The sequence below is a fragment of the Ochotona curzoniae genome, unplaced genomic scaffold (genome assembly GCF_017591425.1).
Source record: "Ochotona curzoniae isolate NIBS_2020 unplaced genomic scaffold, NIBS_Ocur_1.0 scaffold_4506, whole genome shotgun sequence".
In the NCBI taxonomy this organism is placed as follows: Eukaryota; Metazoa; Chordata; class Mammalia; order Lagomorpha; family Ochotonidae; genus Ochotona; species Ochotona curzoniae.
This window is the reverse complement of record NW_024467119.1, coordinates 6,580,864-6,600,610: the sequence shown is the minus strand read 5'-3', so window position 1 is coordinate 6,600,610 and position 19,747 is coordinate 6,580,864. Positions and strand designations below refer to the sequence as shown.

The following is a 19,747-nucleotide window of genomic DNA, read 5'->3' as shown; positions in this document are numbered from 1 at the left end:
GGACTGTCTCCTACACTAAAGCTTTAAGCTACTTCTTGATACTCTTTGGAACAATACTAATTATTCAAAATTATTCAGCTCCTTTCCAAGTTGCCAAGAAACACACTGGCAACACATTTCAGATCTCAAATGGCTACATTAAGACACATTTCACTGCACTTCATAACGGTAACAGTCATTGATGCTGTGAAGAAACAAAATGCTTGTTAGTAATACGCAGCTGGGGACCACTTTCCTAGAAGATAGCTGATGAAGACCATGGTGTGTGCGCATCTTCAGATGGGCAGGGGACACAGAGACAAGCACAAGAGATTGGAGGCATAGAAGCATATTCTCATGAGGACCAAGCAGTCCTTGTTGTTGGAGGACCAAACGCAATCGTCATTTATATAGGTATGATCAAAGTTCACAAGCCGCAAGTCCTTCTTGAGATACGCATGGTTCAGCCTGTTGACAGTTCGAGCAAAGGCGTATTTTGAAGCACAACTATAAGCTTCCAACCTGTACACTTTCTTGAAGTGCAGATCAAAAAATGGATTGTCCTAGAAGAGAGTGACATGATTTAATTTGGAACCAGGATTCTCTTACATTTTCTTGGATGTGTTTATTGATGGTAGAGTATCAATATCAAATACGTTTCCAACATTTACACATGAGCTTTCCAAAGCTATCTGCTACAAATACAATTGCTTTCCCAAAGTCCCCAAGGAAAAAGAATACACACACAGAAAAGATTATTCTGATGTCCCCGTGACTTTTTAATTGCACAAATTGCACAAGCCATGGAATGTGCAGTTTATCAAGGCTCCCCAGGTTTGTGAATTTGAGAGGCTAGGGAGGGATAGAAGAGGAGAGTGAACCTGTTTACCAGCTTCTGGTGAGAGCTGGGAGGGCGAGGTTCCCCTGTCCTTTCTAGGGGCCTCGCCCCTAGTGCCACTGCACAGGTATCGAGGAAACAGGGCAGCTGGCACACTACAGATCCCAGCTTACTTTGAACTTACCAGCGAGAAATTACATTTGATAACAGGGACCACTGAATCCTTTGATGGAAACTGTCAAATTGCCTTATAGAACTGCTCAAGGTTTGTCAACTTCACAGAAAGCATTTCCATTTACAAAATGCTTTCATGTTCAATAGCCGTGCAACTGCTCGCTCTCTTTGAGAGCAGACTCTGCATTATTTATTTTGGTGTCTCTGGTGCTTTCCCATGGAAACTACTACATTCTCAGGACACGTGGAGCTGATCTAAAGTAGTCCTAGAAAGGAAGAGTGTAGGTCAACATTGGCCTGAATGACCAAGAGGCTGAGAGGGGCCTGATTGTGCAGAGTAGGACCAATTAGTTGGCATGGAGCACGTAAACATTGTATACAAACAACTGCTGTAATTGTGATGTCTTTCTCAGGGAGGAGCGTTCTTGTAACAGGCATGGAAAGACATCTGGACTAACTGTCCTAGCTAGGACAAAGTATCTGTCTGGTTTGTCCTTTCATTTCCCCCTCATTTTAGAGAGAGTTGCCATAGAATTGACACGAGATCAAGCGTATAAACTTAATGAATTATAGCTTCTTTTCTCAGATTTGCCTTCGAAGGTGGTGGCACTGGTGCTACTATAGCCTTGCTTTACAGCAATAGGAGTTTTTTTTTTAAATAAAACAAAAATTCTTTTTAAAAGAGAAGGTGTAAGAGTCATGCAATTCTAAAGACAGCCTTCCCCAGCCACAGCTTGCAGTTTTCTCTAACTGTCATCACTGTTGCAGATGCAAAGACAACTTCTGCAGAGAATCTGAGTGGGAGGGTCCCAAGCCTAGCCGACCTGCAGAGGGTCACCATGCTCCTCCTGCAGTATTTCCTCACCCTGTAGATTGCATGTTTCCAGCCTCTGAGACATTGGAGAGGCTGACTCGTGACGCTCGACTGGTGCACACAGGGCATCGCTCCCTCTTCCCACTCCCTGCTTGATAGGATACCAGAGCTAAACAAGGGATCTCATAGATTATTGATCAACCCCTTGTTGATAGTGGAAGATGGCTTGCAGAGAGGTGAAGTCCAGATGACACATGCATTTATTGGCAGAAAAAGGTGCAGAACAGTGATATCAATCAACCCACGTCATTCTTTCTCCAGTTGAACCGGTCCATCTCCAAATCCCCAGGCATTTGGATGGTTGCCTTTTAGATTGACATTAAATTCAATCTCATTCCATTTTGAAAGTTGACAGCTCTCTGGCATGAAATGACTATTAAAACCATATCATTGTGATTGAGAAATATAATAATTGATGACTCCTAAGGATTAGTTTCTAAGAGAGGAGATGCAGAAATTCCCAGAACAGCTAGGATAGTTTTTCTTCATTCACAGAAAATAAATCTTCAAAGAACTTTTTGAGTCTTACAATTTTTTCTTTAAAAATGTAATATTTTAGGTTTTAATGTGATGAGCACAACAGAAATAGTATATTTTTGTATCCAGTTCACTATGAAAGATAATGATCTTCAAATTGAAAAAGGAGCAATCAACAATATTGGGATGAAATCAAAGGCCAAGAAAGGTGAACAAATAGGGCGCGGTCAGTTACTTCCATTGAGCCTAAGATGTCAAGCCTAAGGAACGCTTTCTTGGCAGTGACCAAACTTGTAGAAAATAAATACAACATTAATGATGTTTGAGAACTTGAGAGAACTAAAGAGGAAGGAAAATGAGCCAAATGTTAGGTGTGGAAGGTGAATTCTTCCAACTATACATTAGTGAGCTTGACAAGGATTTCTGAATTTTAGCAAGTATGAAAAAAGCATAAAGAAAAACATTATAATTAAAAATTTGCAATCCCATCAGACAAAAGACCTGGATTTATATGCATGATAGTACTGAAAAAATGATGGAAAAGCAAGATTAAAAGATAAGTTTATTTTGATGCAAAACATCTGAAACCCATGCATACCTTTTTCATAATATGTGTTTTCCATTACCCATATAAGAAGCAATGGATCGAAGGTCTACATGTAAGACGGGAAACCTCGAAATGTCTAGTGGGAAACATAGGGGAACACTCCAAGACACGTGCATAAGCAGTATGTTTCTTAGGTATGACCCCAAAAACACAGCCAATAAAAGAAAAAGTATACAAGTGAATTTCTATCAGAATAAGAAGCTGCATAGCCAAGGAAGCAATCAACAGAGGGAAAGGACAGCCAGCGATGTCTTTGGTCAAACTATCTGTGAACTTTTCCAAGATCCCTGGGAAGGATCCATGGACATCCTGAGGATCCCTCTTACATGTATATATGCACATGCCTGTGCCTCGATTTATTTTTAACATTAAAATATAAGACTCAGATTTTAACAATAATAACCTGAATAGGCAAAGTCGACATAGTATCTTAGAAAAATTTTGTGTTAACTTGATTTAAAAATGTATTAAATAGTGAAGAGCTGTGTTCTTAGGTATTCTTTTGGAAACATGTTTTGTATTGGTTGCATAATATTCTTTCACATGCTCATCCAACTATACATTTAACCATTTCTAAATGTGTACATTTAGGTAAAATATATTCTGAGGAAAATGAATACTTAGGAAACAGAGCAAGAAGTCCAGCGTTCTTACACCAAGAAGTCAAGCCAGACACAACAAAATTTACAGCTAGAGTTTCCATGTGACAACACAACATTGTGTCAGGTCTAGACATTCATTTTGTAAACCACAGATTTTAGATATTCGAATCAGATGATTGATTTGTTAACTGAGGCAGAATTAAATGCTTATGGCTATTTAGTTCTCTCCTATGTTCTCAGAACCTAACAGGGGCTGGTATATAATCTATCTTCAAAAAGGGAATGAATGCACATACAAATTTGTAGGCGTTTAGGGCCAAAGAAGGCATATTAATTTATCTAGGTCAAGTCTGGTCTTACCAGCCCTGAGCAAATCAATCCCCTGAAGTTTCATTTTCTTTGTCTGTTAAATAGGAATAATAATAAACTCTAAGGCATAGTCTTTTGTGATGACCACATGAATTTCACATGAAAAAGACTTCCATGGCTTCCTGACACCTCTTTGGAATGAAGAGTCAGGGGTAGGACTTTGCCCAGTGGGAAATCTCGGAATAAGATGAGAGACGGGCTGATTGCAATTCTAAGCCTCCAGTCAGTCCTAAGACATCATAGGTATGATGTTCCATGGGGTGTGGATAATTTTTCATCAACAAAAGAGTTCAGGGACAAACTGAGAAAACCACTTTTTACATGGTCAAGTGGAGAGACTGGAATATCCTCTCTCCCCCTTTAACTCTGAGATTATAAAATTCCTAAATTATACAATCCTGCTAGTGGATGAAATGGGCTTGTTGATAATAAGATTTAAAAATGAAAAAAAGGAGCTCTTTCATGGAAGAAACTGAGGTGGGGAAGATGGAGGAAGCATCGTGTGTTGGGAAAAGGGCACTTGCAATGTTAGGATCGACTTGCTGATTGTTGTTAACCTGCTGGGGGATCCTTGGGAAGAATGCTTCTAAATTCAATGTGTAAAATTCAAATTTCATAAAAATACAACAACAACAACAACAAAATAAGCCAATATCATCCAAGCAGGTTAAACCAGAGCACCTGAGAATAACCTAGGTCATTTTGGCCCTTAGCATACGCTGAGAATACATGAAGGAGGATATTTAACATAGAACCTTTCAGTATGTTAATTCCACTTCTCCCTCGTAAAACAGAACACTTACAGTATCTGCTTCCTTGCCATCAATCATCCGCAGATCGTTCAAAGACCATTTTTTCGTGACTTCGTATTTTTCATCTAAACCTATTCGGTAGTGCTTCACTATAATTATTTTTACTTCTTTATTTTTGGTCACTGCAGGAGAGAAAAATATACTTAGTTTACATACATGCTTAGAAGACAATGATTTATTTAAGTGACTCTTTTAAATATTTATGCCTCCTGTTGTTATGCAATGACCTTGGACCCTAATTTTGCAGACTGATGTAGATGAACGTCCAAAAGCATGCCCCTGGATTTGGTCAGTGGCTTCATATTTGGTGACAGTCGCGGTTACATGGCACAGTGTCTGCAGGGCTGTGCGTGTCTCACTCCGAGCTTTGTAGTAGAGGACGGAGTTCAACTTGGAGCAGAAAATAAGAGGCTTAGTATCAGCTTCCAGTCAGTGCCAACAAGTTGTCCAGGCCACAACAGATTTTTAATTTATGACAAGTTAAGAAATCAAAACCAAGAAAGTAAACAATACTGTTCCCACAGTAACAGTGCTGAAGAGGTAAAGACTGACCAAGCACGTATAGCAGGAACTAGGAACATTTTCTTTGAAATTCTCTTCAGATTCTCAGTGGGGAGTGCTTGCATCATAGCTGTGCTGCTGTTTGGCATTGTTTGAGATTATTAACCCTCTCAAGCACGTGTCTTAAATTCTAATATTCAAATCTTGCCATGGACACAAGAGGTCTTAGTGCTACACTTAGATATATGTGGGGAAATCTCACTTACTTTATGAGAACAAACTGAGGGACATAGTTTTTCTTAAAGTTAATTGTCTTTGGTCTCACATAAACACATAGATTATCAGCATTTGAGCATGGAACTCATGAACTGAAGCTTGTCTCTGACGCACTAAAGGACTGTGTACTGAGAGCAGTAAGCTATGGTTTTGTTCGGGAGACACGGCTGACACCCATGAGTGCCACATGATAGTATATTACAAAGAAGTACAGGAAGGAATCAATTTGGATACCTAGAGAGTTGCTAATCACGTCTGTCTTCTAAACATGATGCTAAGATTTGCTTTGAGACTCTCTGCTGGCTCTGGAAAGTGCCACTGTGGCACGCCGTCCCGATTACGTAGATGCAAAGTGACATATTACAGTGTAATCACAGTGATAGAAATGTGATGTGAGCAGATTATTCCAGGATGTCTCAAAATTCAGGGAAAAATGGAATGAAAAGATGTTTACTTTGGTTAAAAAAATTCCTGAAATCCATGCGCTTTTTTTGGTGTGTCTGGTAACAAATATTTTCCAAGAACCTTGTGAATATTCTTCATATGTTTGACAGTTCTGAGAAAGGAAAAGATTGGAACAAGTGGGGAAGGAGAATAGAAATTTGAGATGGATTAAGAGAAGGCGGGGGCCACCAGTGGCCAGAGGAAGATGATGGAAGCTTACCCTGAAGGCAGGAAGAGAGAGGGAGTTGACTGCAGACACTGGCACGATGGACTACAGAACTAACTAGGTCTACAACGTTGTGGAAATACTTTGGAAGACTGTGGATTTGGAGGACCTATGTGGACCTGTGGTGGCTGAATCGCCTTCTCTGGTGTGAGGGCTGGGGGCTCAGGGTCAGTGCCTGGCATCAGGACCAGAGCATGTAAAGGGAGTAATTCTTCTCTAAAGGCAACATGCTGAGCTCAGAGTCAGTGAGGGAGTTGGGTTTAGTCCCCCTGAAAGGGGAACCTGAGCAGATTGGTACATTTCAGGTTGCCTACTCAATATCAGGTGTTGAGGGAACTCAGAGCCAATTGCATGGTCAGCAAGTCTCCTTTCTGGAGCAGGAGACTAATAGAAGGGATATTTTCACATAGAAGACATGTTGAAGAAGGAAATAAGGAGCAATGGGAAAACAGCGGAAGAGATGATGCAACTTGGTGGATCCTGGAGTTAGACGCTCTGGAGTCAGTCTTGGCATCACCTCTTAGAATGTGATCTAAGTAATCTGCTCTCTAAGGATGTCAAACCCCAGTTTTCTCATGTTGTGACGTGAATGTCAGAGTGACCCAAGTTTGTAGGATGTCAAGATCCAGGTAATACATAATGGGCTTAAGGCTAGTGCCTGACTTCCTGGTAACTGCTCAAGTGTTGTGTTTGCTGAAGAGGCTTCTGTGGTAACCCAGGCGTGGGGGTGTGGGTCATTGAAACACAAGTGGCAAATGCAGGCAGGATTTCACACAAGTCGTTGAGAGCCCTGGGTGGAAGCCAAACCCTGGAAGCAAACCCAAAAAGCAAAGTGTGGAGGGTGAGGTGCTTGGGTGGGAGGGTGAGTTTTGGCTTTGATCCTACAAAGCATCTTGGGAGAGAGGGAAACAGAATTTTTGTAGTATATACATGGAGATACAGATTGGAGGTTTTGGTATATTGGGAAGGTTTCCCAGAAAATTAAAAAGAACAGACTAAACAGTTGAAAAAGATGCCATCTAAGAGGTATGAAACAGGTCAACCAATGCTAACTCTATGGAAATCAAGATGGTAGAGGCTGTCGGAGATTTGGAGAGTTCTCAGAGGTCACTGGGTCAGGTAAGGCAGGCGTCAACCCTGGCACAGAATCTGACCTGGGGAACAGCATCAATGCTACCATCCGTCCTCTTCTCAGGCCTGCTGAGAGGGCAGCAGCCAGCAGCAGAGCACACCTTCCATTCTAATGCTGATATGCACTGGCTTAGGAGGGATTCAAAGCACTAACAGGAGGAGTCGGCACTGTGGTATAGTAGGTTAAGTCTTCCTGCAGCACCTGCATCCCATAAGAGTGGGAAATTAGTGGAGGATGACCCAAGTCCTTGGGCCCCTGCACCCTTGTGAAAGATCCAGAAGAAACTGCAGGTTCTTGGCTTCAGACCCGCCCAGCTCCAGCTGTTGCACCTATTTGGGGAGACAGCTAGTCTCTGTCTAGCTGGAAGATCTCTGTCTCTCATTCTCTTTCTCTAATTCTGCCTTTCAAATAAAATAAGTCTTAAACCACAAAACAAACAAAAAAGCCTACAGAAAAAGAGACAAAAGACTACGGTTAGGTTACATGCTCCAGGAATTTGGAAGAGAGAGTGCGTGTTTGTGGGAGTAGAGGGAGTGATTTAAGAAGACATCAAGGAGGATCCCTTGACTTGGAGTCACGGAATCATTTCAGAGTCATGCAAGAGTTGGTGGCTATTCCTACAGACAGTCCATCAGCACTGGTCGTGCCAGCTTTGGAAGGAGAAAAGGATTAAAGGGGAAGTTGTCAGGCTGGTGCTTGAGCTACAGGCAGAACTGACTTTACCATACTTACTGAAAACAGGATTTGGGAGGCAGTGTGCCTGCCCAGATGAAAACTCAAACTCTGAGCCAAAGGACGGGGATCTTGCTCCAGCTCTGTGTCTCACCAGCTATTCCACAGGGGCCAGGGGCCAGAGGAAGAGGCATGGAGAAATAACTGGAAACCACACGCAGAGCCAGTCCCACAGCCTCATCTACATGTTCTGAGAGCCAGCTTCACTGCAGCTCTGCTCCTGTGTTTGTGTGTCCTTTCTGGATCAAACACTGTGCTTGGACTTGCAAAAGTCAGTTCCCTTAAGCACTGTTCTATTACTAAAACTGCAGCAGTGATGGAGTTTCTTTCCCAAATGCGGAGGCACAGCAGGTGCTGCTGGGACCTGCTGAGGGAGGTGCTGCAAGTGGTCCTGGGCAGCAGGAATGAGCAGACTGACAAGAGGGGATCTATAGGAACATCCCCAAAAGGTGTGTGATCCCTGAGTCGTTGGAGTCTTTGGAGTCTTTGGGATTGTGGGTGACACGTGCAGGCGAGCAGGAAGTCAGAGCGTGCAGAAGGCAACTCCTGATTTTTTGAAACACCAGGCTAAAGAGTAGAAATGTTACTTTGGAAGTCTGTGTTGGGGGAAGTTGGGGAGTGTCATCAAGGACTTTAAGTGAATATGCAGACTGAATTCTCTAATTTAGGGGGAGAAAACAGATGTTTAAAACAAGCAAACAAACCAGGATTGACCAATCATCAAGTTTTCTTATGTCAATGATTAGTGTCCCTGAACAATCAACTAAGAAAATAGAAGAGCATGCTTTAGATGTCGACCTTTGATAACAGACTACAGCCTCGTGATTGGACAAAACTACCTCCTTCAGAACTGAGGAGACTCCAAGAATCCTCTTGAGTCCTGAGCCAAGAAGATGGCTTGAGCTGGAGTAGGCCCAGTCCCTCATTTCTACCCTTGCACTTTGTTGCCAGGAAATGGCCATTTCCACATTTATGCAGCGCCAGAGTGGAAACTTAGCACATTGTCTTAACACAGGAATGTGACTCTATAGCCAAAAGAGTGCTTGATTTCCTTGTCATCACAGCTTCTGTGACTCAGTTCTGGGACAGTGACTGCAACTGTAGACCCAAGACATTGCCGAACTGGCCTGCTGCCATTTTAATAATTCAGTTGGCATGTTGAGTTACAGTCTTCACTCTGTGCCAACCACCCCGTTTCACATTCCATTTTAAATAAATTTTGTCATTAATAAAAACTCTATTCCCATCATAAAATAGTCCCACTTATTGGAGGCTAGGTGGAGAGATTGGCCAGGGGACCCAAAATGCTTGGCAAAATAGAGAAAAAAACAGAAGCGCCAGAGTATGCTGCACAGAAATCCATTAAATAAATACATTTTATATCCAGTGTTTTATTCTTGTTTTCAGCACATAGGCTAAAAAGCAGGGGAAAAAATCACCATGAGTTGTTGAAGAAAAGAAACATCGGTAAAATGCTATCATGCATTGATCATAAACCACTGAGATGCCTTTCACTGATTAAATAAAAAATTAGTTTACAAAGCTTTTGTTCTAGATGTGTTTTTATGAAATTTATTTTGGGGCTACCTTGGGTGTTTCTCAAATGTGGGCTGTTGGCAGGTTGGGGTCTGGATTTTCACTGTCCAGTCAGGAACATATGTGAGTGAAGGAGAGGGTGCTGTGGTGACAGAGGCACGAGGGATGTGCTATGAGATTCTGATTTGCCCTTTGCAGTTCCTGTACAACGCACTGACTGAGTGGCAATGCACCAGATGCAAAGCCTCCAGTCCTCACTTGCTACTCAGTGAGCTTGAGCAAGTCCCCCAGCCATCTTTAGCCTCAAATTTGTCATCCACAGGTAGTGGCAAGTGAGGTGACTGTTAGGAGGACCCGGAGGACCCGGAGGACCGGGGGCAGGTGGAAAACTTTAAGTGGCACCAAAAGTTCCCACTGAGAATAGCCGCCCCAGACTCATTTAAGTGGTGCTAACCAATCAAAAGACACATCATCACTTCTACTTAAGGAGTGCACGGCTTAGTGCAGGTGCGACTTCACCGGCCGTGGACCTCAGCTATCTTGTGGACCGATGAACCTTGCCCAAGAGCAGATTTCAATAAAGCAGGTTTTACCATCATTCTGGTCTCAGCAGTCCTGCTGTTTCGGTGAGGTTTTGTATCTAACACTGTTATAGGTGGAGTTCTTTCCAAAGAGGCTGGCACACGTGCTAAGAAATGCAGCTGTTGTTACCAGCCAGAAGCAGGGTGGCAGGCAGATAGAATTTGGGTTTAGAGCTAGGACCTTGGACGTAACTTCTGTGGCTTCCTCACCTGTACAACAGGAATGCTCTGCTTCTTAAGGCTGTTATGAAGATCAAACAAAGAGGCGTTAAAAAACGGCAGTACGCAGTTTTGTGTCTGGCTCTTAGTAGGCATGCTCACAGTTGTCCCTTTCATCCTATTGTCAAGACAACATTGGTACAACGATGAAAACATTTTAATATTGTCCCTCCTTTCAGACTGTGCTACAAGGTTCCACTCACTCTCCAAATGATGGGATGTGGAGTTTCAGAATTGACAGATCATCTTGATTGTCCACAATTCTTTCTCCAAAGCAGCAGAATAATGACTGGGAAAAATCTGTCGCAAGAGTAACTAACTGATGCGGGGGTTGTGGGTTGCTTTTAGAGACAAAGACAACATCCCAACTCTAAAAACCCAGCCATTTGCTCTCTTGGAATTCATAATTAAGTCACAACAAATGCAAGGTAAGACCTAAATAAAAGTGCCATGGTGTTTATCTGGCTATCTCAATGTATAACTACCATGGATTGCAGACTCAGAATATTTTATTTAAATTCTCCATAATATTGCATAAATAGGGGCCAAGCACAATGGCTCATGGACTAAATCCTCACCTTGCAAGTGCCATATAGATCAAAGTTCATTTCTGCTTGCTCTACTTCCCATCTGGCTTCCTGTTTGTGGCCTGGAAAAACAACACAGAATGGCCCAAAGCCTTAGGACCTTGCACCTGTGTGGGAGACCCAGAGGAAACTCTGGTGCCTAGAGCTCAACTCAGCTCTGGCCATTGTAGCTATGCGGGAAGTAAACCAGCATACAGAAGATCTTTCTCTCTCCTTCTTACACTAAAAATCTAATCTGCCTTCCAACAAAAAATAAATAAATGTTTTAAAAATTATTCCACAGAGGAGAATCAAGGTGACGGAATAGGGTAAGGACACGTTTAAACATACGGAGAAACATTAGCCAGTGTGAAGCAGAGAGGACACATTCCAGGAAATAGGAGAGGACAGAACAACAGCAGAGGGGGTGCCTGGAGACTGACAGACACAGGAAAGTAGCAAACACAATAGTGTGGTGTTGCAGTGACACATACCTCAGCAGCACTCAGCAATTGGCAATCTGAACTGCACCAGTGGCTAGACTTCCACCAGCAACAAGGAGGGAAGGGGCATTCATAGGAAGCTCAGGAGGTGAATGGCATATCCTGTGGTCTGTTTGATTTGACCAGAAGCAGAGACAGAGCAGCAGGTCCCAGACGGGTGGTATGGGAACAGGGAGGGTTTCAAAGCTCAACCTGCCACCTAGGGTCAAATTAGGCACCATCTTATGTAGGGAGGCAAAGGCTATGGGACAGGACTGAGCACAAACTGAGCTGGGAGTGAACTCATTTCTGGCTCAGTGAACTGCAGCAATGTGGCATCCTTGAGGTTCCACCCAACATATGTCCAGGTAGCCCTCAGGCCTGACAGCCAGCAAATTAAGAATACTAGTGTCACATCAGGTGCCATTTTGTACAGTCTGGCAAAAGCTTTAAGACTGCAGAGACAGAGCCTGGAGTGATGACCTAGTGGCTAAAGTCCTTGCCTTGAATGTAGCAAGATCCCATATGGGCACCAGTTCTAATCCCAGTAGACCTGCTTCCCATCCAGCTCCCTGCTTGTGCCTGGGAAAGCAATGGAGGATGGCCCAAAGCCTTGGGACCCTGCACCTGCATGAGAGACCCTGAAGAAGCTCTGGGCTCTTGGCTTCAGATTGGTTCAGCTCCAGCCATTGTGGCCACTTGGGGAATCAAGGAATGGAAGATCATTCTGTTTCTCCTCCTCTCTGTATATTCTACTTTCCAAATCAAAATAAATAAATCTTAAAAAAAAAAAGACTGCAGAAACAACAGTGAGCTGTGCATACACTGAGCTGGGAATGATCTCATTGAGTTCAATGCATTTCACCATTTCCACAGGGAAATAATACTGACTGTGGTGTTGTACAGATCAAAATAGGTTCATGTGGCCCTCACACCTAACAGCCAACAGGTTCTGGCAAGATCAGCAACACCAACAACCTAGCTATATAGGACACCTATAGGTGTCTCTCTAATCCTGGGAACTGCTCCAACCGGAAGTGGGAGAAAAGTTGTACAGACAATGGTGCAGCCTTAGCATGGTATCACAGGAGGTGGAGACTGGTGAGCCAGGTGCTGGGGCTACAGAGACCATGGCAGAAGTCTAACATAAGAACCCAGACCTAAAACTTGCTGGAGGGAGTGGCACAAGTGACTGCAAACAAAGAGCCATGTACCAACTGCAGTAAGTAAAGCAAATTGTAGACCTGTGGGTGACAGAGCTTAGAAACTTGCTCCAAGGAGAAGAATCTGATAACCACAGGTACAATGACCAAGAGCAAAAGAAGAGACAGAAGCGCAGTGAATATTACTAAAGACTCCCCTGCAAGGAGCAACAGTCTTTGCCAACCTCAGATATACTGAAGAATACATGGAGAAAATGGGGGACACAGAATCTAAAACATTTGTTATAAAACCTCTTATCAACAATGAGAAGCATGTAATGCAGCAGTTTGAGGAATCTAAGGAATATGTCACACTGGAAATGAATCAAATGAAAGCTGATATATCAGACATGAAGAATACAGTGGAGCAAATTAACAGTACAATGGAGAGTCTCCAAAATAGAATGAAAGAGGCAGAAGAAAGAATCTCAAAATTAGAAGATATATTCTGTCACCAGGGGGAAACAAACAAACAAGCTGGAAGCAGAGCTGAGTCAAGCTAAAAGGAAGTATTCAAGTACTGAAAGACCCATGAAAAGGCCAAATATAAGAGTTATCAGAGTCCCAGGAGATACAGAAAGAGAATCTGGAGTTAAAAATGTATTTAATGAAATAATAAGGGAAAATTTCCCTAACATCCAGGGTAGACAAGGAATTTCCAGCAGGCTTGACCAAAAGTCATCTTCACCACGATACATGATCATCAAGCTCTCTTCAGTTGAACATAAGGAAAAGATCCTTAAATGTGCACATGAAAAAAAAAATCAATTGACATATAAAGAAATGCCAATTTAATTCACATAGCTGCCCTCTCACAGGAAACTCTATGAGCCAGAAGAGAATGGAGTGATATATTCCAGAATCTAAAAGCAAAAAATTATCGGCCTAGGATAATATATCTAGCAAAGCTTTCCTTTGTTTTTGAAAATGAAATGAAATTCTTCCACAGTAAAGAAAAGTTAAAAGAATATGCCTCTCCCAAATCTGCCCTACAAATGATACTTAAAGATGTTCTCTTGGCAGAGAATAGTAATAGCATCCACCAAAACCAAAGGCAAATGGGAAGAACATCCAGTAAAATCACAACAGAAGACTAAACCAATGAACAACCCATTGCTAAAATGACAGGAACAAATTACCACCTATTCATGTTAACTCTGAACGTAAATGGCTTAATCTCATCAGTCAAATGGCATAGATTAGTAGACTGGATTAAAAAATCTATTAGTTGCCTACAGGAGACATATTTCACCAACAAAGATGAGTGGAAACTGTATCTCATGGATTTTGATGTCTTTAGTTTCATCTCTTCAAAACACTCTTTCTCATTAAATTCTCATTAAATTCCTCAAAGATCATTATTCTCTTCAAGAAGGTTTTTGATTTTCTTTTTCATTTGTTTAGTGACATATTAGTCATTCGGCAGCATGTTATTAACTTTATGGCACTGTAAGTTCCTTTTTTTCTTCTTGCTGTTGATTTAGTATTGTGGCTTTTCATTTAAGGGGATGTATAGTAACTGTGTAATGGAGACTATCATATCCAGATGTGAAGATACAATGCAGTATGCATCTCTACTTTCAGGCAAAAATGGACTCCCAATGAAACTGTTTACTGTATCTTGACAATAAGATGCTGTATTCTCTGCCATTGTCCATGCCCGCAATGATGGACATATGATTGTGTGTACAGTCTATACTACAGTAATAATATAGGGGAACTCAGTGACGGGTGAGGGGCTTGGGAAGGGGGTCAGGAAAATCCCAGGGCCTATGGAACTTTCTCATATAATGATAACAACAATAAGAAAAGAAATCAAATAAAAAAGCTAAAAAAATATATGGCACAGATATGTGTAAGCAGAGTGGCTGGGCTGTCTGAACAAGAGTAGAGGCATTTTTTTTTTGTTTCCGAATTAAGAAGGTGAAGAACAAGAATTTTAAGAATAAAATCTGCTTTCTTTCTCATGTCACAATTCTAATTTAACTCAGCTTTATGATAAGTTTTCTCATTGATGAACTTTATTCTTAATAAATGCACCTTTTCTAAACCACTAATGTGATTTTTTCTAATTAAAAAAATAAATAATACTAATACTACTAGCAAAGTAGCATTCCTCTGAGTGCACTTTCAATTTGAACCCAAGACTTCCATGTCACTGTAGAAACGAGTGAATTCACATTGACCAAGGGCAACGTAGATGCTGCAGGGGAAGATATTAAGCTATTATTTCTCCATAAATGAAAGTTTTGGAAAACAAAATAGAAGATCTGTACATGCTTGGCTCTGTTCTCAGGATGCAAACATAGCTTCTTGGATCTAGGTTGACCTTGGTCGAGTTATCCTACCACTGTTCAAAGCTTGTCAAAGCTTCATCTCACCTTTTCATTCTTATAAAACGTGATGTGCTACCAGAATAACTTGACTTCAATTTGGAGTTGAGAAAACTGAACTAACCGCTCCTATGCAATACTGCTATCCCTCAGATGAAAGCTCAACACAAGTTCCGCTGTGATCTTTGTTGTCAAAGCAATGCTAACTTACAGATTCATCAACCATGGTTCCAAGTAAAGCACTTGCAAACGCTTTTGGCAGCTCCTCTTCTTGCTCATTTAATGTTTGGCATTCTCAAAGTTAAAATTCTTATATAAACGAGTTGACAAAATTGTTAGATTCTTTGATTTGCAGAGCAAAGTACTATGCTGTCATTAAACAGTAGTAAGGGTAAAAAACCTACAGTGTATACTGTTTCCATAATATTAGCAAGTGCCACTTGCCTTTTCAGGTTAATATTTACAAACAGAAAATACTTTCCCAAAAAAATGAGAATCCTCAATTTTCATAAACATATTAGTTTATTATATATTAACTACAAATGTTTACTTGTTCCCTACATATTTTATTTTTACCATAATACATGCTTACAGAATTAACATACATATACATCTATTTCAGCACTCTATTTTAATAGTAAATATAATTTCTTAATATATTTTTAAAAAGGTATGTCCCTACTTAGTATTCTAGCTATTTGGAATCTAACTTCTCCCGTTTTTCCTAGTGAGTCTATCACAGAGGAACACTGCACAGATGCTCTATCTGTTTCAGAGGTGGCCTAAAGAGGCTGATGATTTTGTCCCCAACTGAGGAGCTGGCAGGTGCACAAAGCAAGCCTGATTACACTCAGAAGCATCTGATTCTGCACATTACAAAGTCTGTCATGTGATGCGTGCCTACCTCCCATTCTATTTTGGCTAACGCCTTCACGTGCTGCTTCAGTCTTTCGGTTTTGTTTCTTGAACTTTTTGCATTCTTATCCTTGCTCACATAGTGCCTGTGCTTCAGAAGGATTTTGTTTCTTCATCTGAGGTGTGACTTTAATTTTAACTTGTTTAAAAGACAGAGACAAAGAGACATAGGGGGACAGAGAAAGCTCTTCCATCTGCTGGTTCACTCCCCAGATCTACACCACAAGGACTGGACCAGGTTGATGCCTAGAACCTCATTCTGGTTCCTCTATGTATGCCAAATAGAACCAGTCAATTGTGTCATTTGGAAGGATGCATTAAGACATTTGATAAGTTAGATATGCAAATGATTGTGGTTAGTTATTTTTATGTTTTTCTCTAAAATTATTTGTATGTTGATGCCTCATAATGAGAAATCAGTGTTAGAAGGTGGCAGTTACATTAATCACAAAGCTATTAAATCCTTAGTTGAAGTAAACATCCTGTGTAATAAAATGAGTAGAAACACTCCATGTAGAGATTCTAGTATTAGAGTACGGCACAGCTTCTTACTTAAGTTGCTTCAGTTAGTTTGCCTTTTTCTTTTCTTCCTAATTTCTCTCTTTTTCCTGTGCAGATTAGATTTTTACATTGGTGAGATGCCAAGTCCATATACTTTGTATTCAGATAACAATATGTGATTAAGTGCTGGATAAATATTACTACACCTACTGTATAGTAATGGAGTGTGATATTTACTAGAAGTGGTAGAACTTGAAAGAACTCTGAGTGCTTCAGAGACGCCCCACTTCCCTTAAGGTGTGCTTCTGGACTATTTTTAAAAATTCTATGCCAATTATCAGGAAGAAGATTTGTAGCAAGTCGCTTTCTAAGTACAGGTGAGTGCCTTAAAAGAGTAAGCTCACAACAACAATTAAAATTGATAAGTGCTTTGCCCACAGCCCCTGTAAGGTGTTGAAGGCGTGGACTGGGTGAAAGAACTGCTGCATACTAAATGCAACAGTGCTTCACAAACGATGGTTAAGAACAAATCTGCATTCCAGCTTTGGACAATTTTCACATATATTAAAAACACAAAGGGAAAAATATTTCTGGGATAAAAATTCCTTATTTGAGTGACCTAGTTTAGAGATCAATTGCTAATTCTTACAATTCCATCTTTCTGAATTAATTTCTACCATTTCTAAAGTATTGTGATTAAAATATTATTTTTGAGGGCACATCTATTTCATAAGAGGAAGATGCTCAGAAGTTCATTTCTCAGTGTGAAATAGAACATCATAAAATCTAAATAAGTCCACCCAAGATGGTCTTTCTATCTTAAAGGGATTAACCCAGAGTGGTTAGAAACAGAGCTGTTTAACTCGATTTTCTAACGGATTTCAAACTATACCGAGAGCTGTCTGTCACATCTGGAAAGTGAGCTCCTAGTCACTAGAGCTGCACACACACCGTACAAATGAATCAAATCAGAAGTGCATATCCAGTTTCGTTTCTGAGTTAGAATATCCTTAACACAAGTTGTTTTCCTGTCAACACTGTAAAACATCGGAAACCAGGCATAGGTAGCTAAAGCTCCTGGCAGAAGGTACACGTGCCGCAAAGGAAAATAAACGCAGACAGTTCCCACCACCCCCAAGCATCGCCGGGCAATTTGCTTTTCCTGACAACTAAGAAGCAGCACGGCTTACCTGACACACAGAGGTAGTACCTGTCCTGGCCCGAGAACTCGATCTCGATGAACTCGTACAGATTCTGTGAGAGCGGCTTAAACAGCTTCTTTTCCAAGTCCTCCTTCACCAGCGATGACATTGCTTCGGGCTGCACTTGGCTTGATGTCTGGGCCAAAACTCACTCTCTCCTCTTCCCCTTAGATTTCTGGCTTGTGTGGGCAGCTCCTTAGCTGAGTCCTGCCCACCTCCCAGCCTTCACCTTCTTCTCCTTCCCAGCCAGGACCCAAGCTCCTGAGAGTGAGGTTGGGCACCCTCTCCGTCTCTCTGCCGTGCCAGTCTCCGTGGCAAGTAGGGGCAGCGGCTGCAGCCAGACTGCACCAGCCCTCGCAGGCGGCTGCTCTGGGCAGCTCTCCTGTGGGCAATTTTCCCGCTGGGGGAACACCTGCTGAGAGCCACAGACCTACTTGTGGAGTCCCCTGATAATTGCAGCCTGGTAGCCTTGTCCCCGATCGCAGCTCTCTGTAGAGAGTCCACTGTTTCAGCTTAATGCCATTATATAAATCAGTTGTCTGGCTCTATTGATTGAAGTCAGCTTCCATTAAGAACTTTCCTATACCCGGAAGGCGAGAAGGCATCTGTGCTCACTTGCTGACACTTCCAACAAGTCTCATCCCCACCTTGCTTTCCCCTGCAGCGCCTCGGTCTAAATGGTTTCTAAAATGCACATGTTACACACACTCACTCCAGCATTATTTATTCCATCACTCACAAACCAAAATGTATTAGGTCCCCACAAGCATTAACACAACATTCCTGTTTCGTAGGAGGGTACATTTCCTATCCTTTTGGGAACTTATGCTTAAAAGAGGTGAAGTCCACCAAATAAGGACTACTATTCAGGTGGCCAGATGACATATGGCTCAAGAGAGATGGGAACATAGAAAAGTGCTTTTCTTTTGTTTGTTTCCCCCCTAAAAGGTACTGAGAAGTTTCTATGGTAGAAGACCTGGAGCTTGAAGGTTGATGGAAAAGGGCCAAGGTGAGGGAGGGGAAGCCCAGGCCATGGATGAATACTGTGAATCACAGCTTTGCATCCATCTGGCATAGGGACGTGCTCTGGTTTGCTCTGTCCACCCTTCCCCTGGTCCCCCAAACCTTTGGGCACTGACAATGTGACACTAGCTGGAAGTGGGACCTTGAAGAGGTCATTAGGCCATGCAAGCTCTCCCTTGGGTGGAGGAAGAAAGCCTTCAGAAAAGAGGTGTCACACAGCATCCTGCTGGTTAGCCCTTCTGCCTCTGCCACGTGAGGACACAACAGCCTTATGCGTTCCAGACAACATAACTCCCACCTGATGAAGAATCTGCTGCTGCCTCCATCTCAAACTTCTAAGCCTCAATCACTGTGAAGACTGGGTTTCTGCTTCTTAGAAATTACCCAGTGTTGTGTTATGGCAGCACAAATGTACAGGACAGTACTTTTGGTTTCTGGAGTTGTGGGGTCGGAAAACTGAAGAGCTAGACTGTAGTCAGATTATAAAGGTGTTTCAATGTTGGGTTAATCCTAATGACATGGAGAGCCCATGAAAATGGTAACATGAATGTGTTATTCATGTATTCAACCAATATTCATAGAGGAAGGTTTGGGTATCAGGCTCTGTTCTAAGAACTAGGAATATGGCAATGAAAGAAGACCAGGAACTGGTTCTGTGAAGGATCAAGAAGAAAGACAGTGATGGGCCCTTCAGGTTGTGCTCAACCACAAGTCACAGACTACGCTATGCAAGGGTGTGAAGAGTCACACGTACTGAGGTGTGCAGGTGGGACGCCCAGTGCCGGTGCAGGAATCCTCGGTGAGTGTCCCCAGTGCTTTCCATTCTGTTCATCTACCATTTTCCCAGGTTGGCTTTTCTGGCTCCAGGCTTCCGTGGCCTGGACTCTACAAAGACTCACCCTAATGTCTTTGCCTACTTTAATATTTTCCTCCTCTGTCTTTGCTCCTGGGAGTCATTGGAATCGGGCTAAGAGGACCAGAGACCTGGTACCATGCTTCTGGGTATGGAAATGAAGAAGGGGGAATGAGTCTAAGATATACCCGGATACGGAAATCAGTAAGCCATGGTGCTTAAGTGAATGTGAAAGGGGCAAGGGGGAATCAATTAGACCAACTACTCTCCACTTCCAACTAGGGCTGAGCA

The 19,747-nt window shown here is 42.0% G+C and overlaps 1 protein-coding gene across 1 annotated transcript; it reads right to left on the bottom strand.

The window, feature by feature from the left end:
* Positions 1–275: 275 nt before the first annotated feature.
* Positions 276–17,689, bottom strand: EXOC1L (exocyst complex component 1 like). Its single transcript, XM_040967355.1, has 3 exons — positions 17,569–17,689; positions 4,724–4,854; positions 276–542 (listed from the first exon to the last, which is right to left on the bottom strand). The coding sequence occupies exons 1-3, from the start codon at positions 17,687–17,689 to the stop codon at positions 276–278; spliced, it is 519 nt and encodes a 172-aa protein (XP_040823289.1).
* Between the last annotated feature and the right edge of the window lie 2,058 nt (positions 17,690–19,747).